Source organism: Propithecus coquereli, unplaced genomic scaffold, assembly GCF_000956105.1.
Source record: "Propithecus coquereli isolate 6110/MARCELLA unplaced genomic scaffold, Pcoq_1.0 Scaffold714, whole genome shotgun sequence".
Taxonomy (NCBI): Eukaryota; Metazoa; Chordata; class Mammalia; order Primates; family Indriidae; genus Propithecus; species Propithecus coquereli.
Window position 1 is genome coordinate 402,749 of NW_012153219.1, and position 5,757 is coordinate 408,505.

The window sequence follows — 5,757 nt, forward strand, 5'->3', positions numbered from 1 at the left end:
CTCTCATGAGGCCTTGAACTGCCAACGATTGCGGGGTGCTACCCAAACTCCTGAGTGAAGAAGGCGGCCAGGAAGCCAACCTGGCTTCTTGCAGAAAAGCCCCCTCCAAGAAGGTCCGGGGCATTCGGGCTCCCAGCGGGTCGCACCTGCGGGCGTCAGGCCCTCTCACTTACCCGGGAAAGGTAACGGTCCTTAACGGCAGCCAATAACGGCTCACCAGCGGCCCAGGCAATAGGAAAGGTAGGCTGATGTCAAACCTTGGATTTTAGAGCCTCCACGTCAGAAACCCTAAACCAGCATCGAACTACAACTCCCAGCATGCCACGCGGCCACTCGCGTCTGTGGGAGTCTCGGTCCCACCAACCTTGCCGCCCTTCTTTCCTCAAAGCGTGGCCGAACATCCAGGCTTCCGGGTATTGCTGCTCTCCCGCTAGCGACGCCAGGACAACCTCCCCTCATGATTTCTGGGTATTGTAGTCCATCTTGTTTTGCTTTCCCGGGAAAGAACCGCTCCTGGTGGCAGCTCGCCTCGCCGTAAAAACTGCAAAGCCCAGAATACACCGCAAGTCCCCCTCGTCCAATAGGAGCTTCCTATGTAGCGGGGCGCGGAGCCCGGCTCTAGCAACTCAAGATGGCGGACGAGAGTGAGACAGCAGGGAAGCCGCCGGCACCTCCGCTGCCGCAGATGATGGAAGGGAACGGAAACGGCCATGAACACTGCAGCGATTGCGAGAACGAGGAAGACAACAGCTACAACCGGGGGTAACGAGATCCTCGGAGTCCAATTTGCATCCAGGCTCCCACAACCTGGGTCTCTGGGGTGCGGGGAAGTCACCGGGAGCTTAGTCTAGCCCCACCCTCAGATTCTTATTAGCTAAGGCATTGGGATCCTGCCTGGTGATTGGTTATTGCCTTTGTCATTTACCAGGGGCGGGTGCTCAGTGTATTAGGGGCTGGAGACATTTAGTACTTTTATTATGTAAAAGTTTTTCTGTGTAATGTTCCACTCGTGTGCTTCAGGCACGTCCGGAGAAAAGAGCATGTTAGACGATGGTTTTCGATGGCACAACACAGGGCAATATAGTAACAGTACAGTTCAAAGGAAACGTTACTTACAGAGGTGTGTGAACAACGTGACTAGCAATAAACGAATAATAAAACGTTTCGCTACAGTTCACCGTCAACGAGGAAAATTCATCAGGCTGTGCAGACTACATATATAATTATGTTGTAAAATATCACTACGGAGAGAATACCAAAATATAAACTCACCTTATAAACCCTATGTAATTAACTATATGATAATGTTTTGATTTATACGGTGTCCATTGCTCCAAGTCCATAAGTTTCCTGAACAATATGTAATTAGGTCTTCCAGCATCTTTGTCCTGTTAACTTTGTGAAGTTGCCTCAAGCTTCAAGAACTTGAGGGATGTTGCTTCTTGGATAGTATTTTGAATCTGTGGGTTCAATACTGCATATCCTGTACTTTACAGTCTTACCTTTAGTAACTATTTATTCCTAGGGATGAAGAGATGCACCGGGTGTTTGAGTGTTGAGTTCTTTTCTCAAATCAGTTTTTACTTCTGTAAGCCACAGCCTACCTACCGTTCATCCTTCACATTGTTAGCGTTTGGCTCGGTACTCACTGACTCTCTTCCTATCTTCCTATCTGTATTTATGTACGTATTTTTAAACTGAGTAAGAGACTTTTGGGTATATAACTCTTGCTGAGTCTGTGGTAGTCTGATTTTCATAGCTACCTTGTCATTTGCAGTATTGGAGGTAGCCTCTGAGATAAAAGTAGAAGGTTGAGGTCTTCAGATAAACTTTTTTTTAAGTTCTGCTACCTTGTAGAGATGGGAGCCAAGGGATTATAGTCATGTACAGCGTAATGACATTTGGGTCAACAACAGACTGCATATATGATGGTGGTTCCATAAGATTATAATACCATATTTTTACTGTACCTTTTCTATGCTATGGTAAGTGACAAATACTTACCATTTTGTTACAATTGCCTACAGTATTCAGTGCAGTAATGTGCTGGGCAAGTTTGTAGCCAAGGAGCAATAGGCTATACCATGTAGCCTAGGCATGTAGTTGGCTGTACCATCTAGGTTTGTATAAATACATTATGATGTTCGAACTACAACAAAATCACCTAATGAGCATTTCTCAGAATGTATCCCTGTTGTTAAGCTAAGTATAACTATATTTAAGTGGTTTATAATCTGCTTGTGATGAATCCTAGGTTAAAAGATCTAGCTTTTTTGTTCTTCAACCAGCAATAAAAATCACAAGAAGAATGTAGAGGAAAGGGAAGCTTGCCAAATTTGGTTCTTCTAAGACTGTTCTGTTGCTGTAACTCACAACACATCTAATGTAATAAAAATCTTGCTTTGAAGTTTGATATTCCTAAAAATGGAAGAGCTGAAAAAGAGGAAGTAGGAGCAGGAAGAGGGGAAAGTGCAGCCTTCCGGAGTAGAGATCCAAATCATAGATGAGAGTTGTTGAATGTGAAAGTCATTTCAGAAGTGAAAGTGGGGCTTTTTCTTTGCTCTTTATGTAGTTGCTTTTATTTTTCTCTGCTTAACTCCTGTTCTGACCAGCGTCCATAGCTCTATAATTGGTTTTGTTCCCTATAATCTATGAATCGCTTTGCAAAATGTTTGCCAGAAAGTTCTGTATTTTATTTGTAGTACAACTAAGTGATAAAAAACTTTGGAAGTGTTTTTTGTTGTTCCTGTACGTGGTTATGGTCTGGGTGAAAAAATTATGTTTGTTAACATCCCCAATCTATAGGTATGTGAAAATGAGTTTGGAGGTGGCAAGTGAAAAACAGAGGACCTAGTCTGGAGGAGAGAATCTAATTCTGGCACTTAGAATCTGGGGTAGAGTCAACATTTTTCCACTCACTTTCAGAGAAAACAGTTTTGGGAAGAGGCAGTGGTTTTGGGAAAAAGCCGCATGGCATGATGGAGAAAGCATGGATTTCGGAGTCATTTAAATCTGGTTTCAAAGCCTGGTTCTGACACTTAATAGTCCTGTGACCTTGGGAAAGGTACTAAACCTAGAGTTGTTTTAGGGATTAAATGAGATAACATCTGGAATGCAGCCTTCCTCCCTCTTCTTTCTTCACATCTTCCTAACCTCCGATTACCCTTTTGCTCTTACCACAGACTGTAATTTTTGTATCTTTTATCAAAACAATAGTTAAATAACATATTTGATAATTTTGTTTAATGTGTCCAATCCCTGCCTCACCTGACTGTAAAGTGCTTGAGGACAGAATTGTATCTTCAAGGTGCCTGGTGCTTAGTGGGTATTAATGAGTATTTGCTGTATGAATGAATGGCAAACGATAAAGTGCCTGGCCAGTGTTAGTGGAGTTTCTTTTCTCTTATCTTTTCCCTTCCCTTATCTTTTCCCTTATCCCATTAATGAGTATTTGCTGTATGAAAGAATGGCAAACCATAAAGTGCCTGGCCAGTGTTAGTGGAGTTTCTTTTCCCTTATCTGAGTTGAAGGATGTCAGATTTTTCTTACATACACATTTTTTTCTCCAAATAAATCTCATTGTAAGCTTTATTACAATTTTTGTGAAATACCTACAGAAATCAAAGAACCTCCAATATGTTATGGAAGCTTTCCGTTGGTTTTTGCTTCGTGAAATGTTTCTTGTCTTTACTTAATATTATTTAAAATGCTTTCCATCTTTCCTAAAGTGGCAGGTAATAAAATAAAATGAAATGTTTTCAAAAGTCATGTACAAACTGACAGGAAATTTCTCCTTTCAACACTAGAGATTCCGAAGTGCAATTCAAGGCCATATGTGGTGACTCATGCCTATAATCCCAGTACTTTGGGAGGCCAAGGCTGCAGATCACCTGAGCTTAGGAGTTCAAGACCAGCCTGGGCAACATAGTGAGACCCTGTCTCTGGAAAAAAATTAAAAAATGAGCCGGGTGCGGTGGCAAGCGCCTGTAGTCCTAGCTACTCAGAAGGATCAGGTGGGAGGATTGCTTGAGCCCAGGGGATTGAGGTTGCAGTGAGCTATGATGGTGCCACTGTACTCTAGCCTGGGCAACAGAGCGAGACTGTCTCTAAAATAAATAAATTTTTTAAAAAGTAAATAAAGTACAATATGCAATAAAGGTTAATGGTTAAAACTAATCCTTATTCTCTCAGGCCTTTTAGGAACTAAAGTTCATAGTGCTTTACACTAATGAAATGAGCTACATTCATGCCCTGGATTAATAGGGAATGCAGTTATGCTAGTTTCTTATGTCTCTTTGTGTGTGAGTTTAGTTCTTGACTTTTCTAGTCATGTGTTTTCTCAATAATAAGCATAAACATTTGGTGAATATAAAACTTCATGTATACATATAAATATACACATATATGCGTATGTATCTGTCTATAGTTTTTCTGTTTTTTTAAATGTGCTTAATTTCCCCCAGTTACTTGCCTAACATAAATTACCCTGAGCAATAGAGAGGAGAGTTGGACTAACTAAGGTAATCTTTATGCTGTATCCCTCTGCAGTTCATGACTCATGTATATGGTTTAATTTGCTTGGTTTTTTTTTTTTTTTTGAATGAAAGGCTTTCCAAGAAATAATTGCTAAAGAATAAATCTCATCAGCTGGCAGTGGATTTTAATTTGGGAGTAACAAATAAGTAAAGTTTATCTGGGTGTTATGGAACAAGAAAGAATTTTTAGATTGTTGTGTTCCTAGAATTCTTTTGGAATTTATTTTATAGTATCATCAGTATCCTTGACATGCTGATAAGCCCTGGGTAAAGAGCCCTTTGGTAGGGGATGTCTGTTCCCCATCCTGCTCTCTCACTCCATGGGACAGGGTAACATGAATCCTTATGAGTTTTTCTCACTTCCTGATCATGAGATATTATCCCTTATGAAAAAACTTAGAAAAGAAAGTCTTTTTGAAAGTAAATCCCATAAAACTGTCCTTACTTGTCTTTGTTTCCTTCTTCAGATTCTCCAAGAGTCATTCTTTCTCTATTTATTTGATGGCTTATAGCTGCATCTAGCTCTTGGAAAGAAGTCTTTTTAGTCCCTTTTTCTTAATTCCTCCCTTCAGCTTTTGGTTTTTCAAAACTAGATCAAAGCAAAAATGAAAAGAAAAACCTCATCACCGATATCAAATAAGTGTTCTAATTTTGTTTCCCAATTAAGTGGCAATTAAAAAGAAACTAATCAAGAGCTGCTTCAAAGAGAAGAGACTGGAAAGCAGAAGAAATGAAAAGTAAATGAGAGCCTATTTCAAGGAGATTGCTGCTCATGGCAAAGCAGTTTTGCTGATTTTTCACATTGTTCAACTAATGTGCTCACTCTAAAATTCCTCAGCTTTACTAAGTTGGCAGTTAACCCTTTCCCTATGGAACCCATAGAATTATGAACTATAGATGTAGTAACTTTAGGAGGATGCTTCTTTAGCTTTTTCTCTTTGACTTTTTAAAAATATTTTATTTTTATTACAGAACATTAGATCTGATCTCTTTGACTTTTTATCTGAAATCTCTATCATTTAAGCCTCTCTTCTAATTCCTCAAAGAAGGTGCCCTTACGATCGTTGCACTTAAGGCATACAAAATATGGTGTTCCCTACTGAAAGCACCAAAAACACTGAACCAGAATTCTTTGACAGGGTCAGTACTTGCTTCAAAAATTTTCTAGTGCTGGCCCGGCGTGGCTCATGCCTATAATCCTAGCACTCTGGGAGGCCGAGGC

General features: G+C 40.4%; 1 protein-coding gene across 1 annotated transcript in view; it reads left to right on the top strand.

The window, feature by feature from the left end:
- The first annotated feature begins 584 nt into the window (after positions 1-584).
- The window catches only part of NMT1 (N-myristoyltransferase 1), a 47,191-nt gene continuing 42,018 nt past the window's right edge, over positions 585-5,757 (top strand). Inside the window, exon 1 of the mRNA XM_012661509.1 lies at positions 585-762. Within this exon, the coding sequence (XP_012516963.1) occupies positions 632-762 (131 nt within the window). The 5' untranslated portion in view covers positions 585-631. The remainder of the gene's footprint in view (positions 763-5,757) is intronic.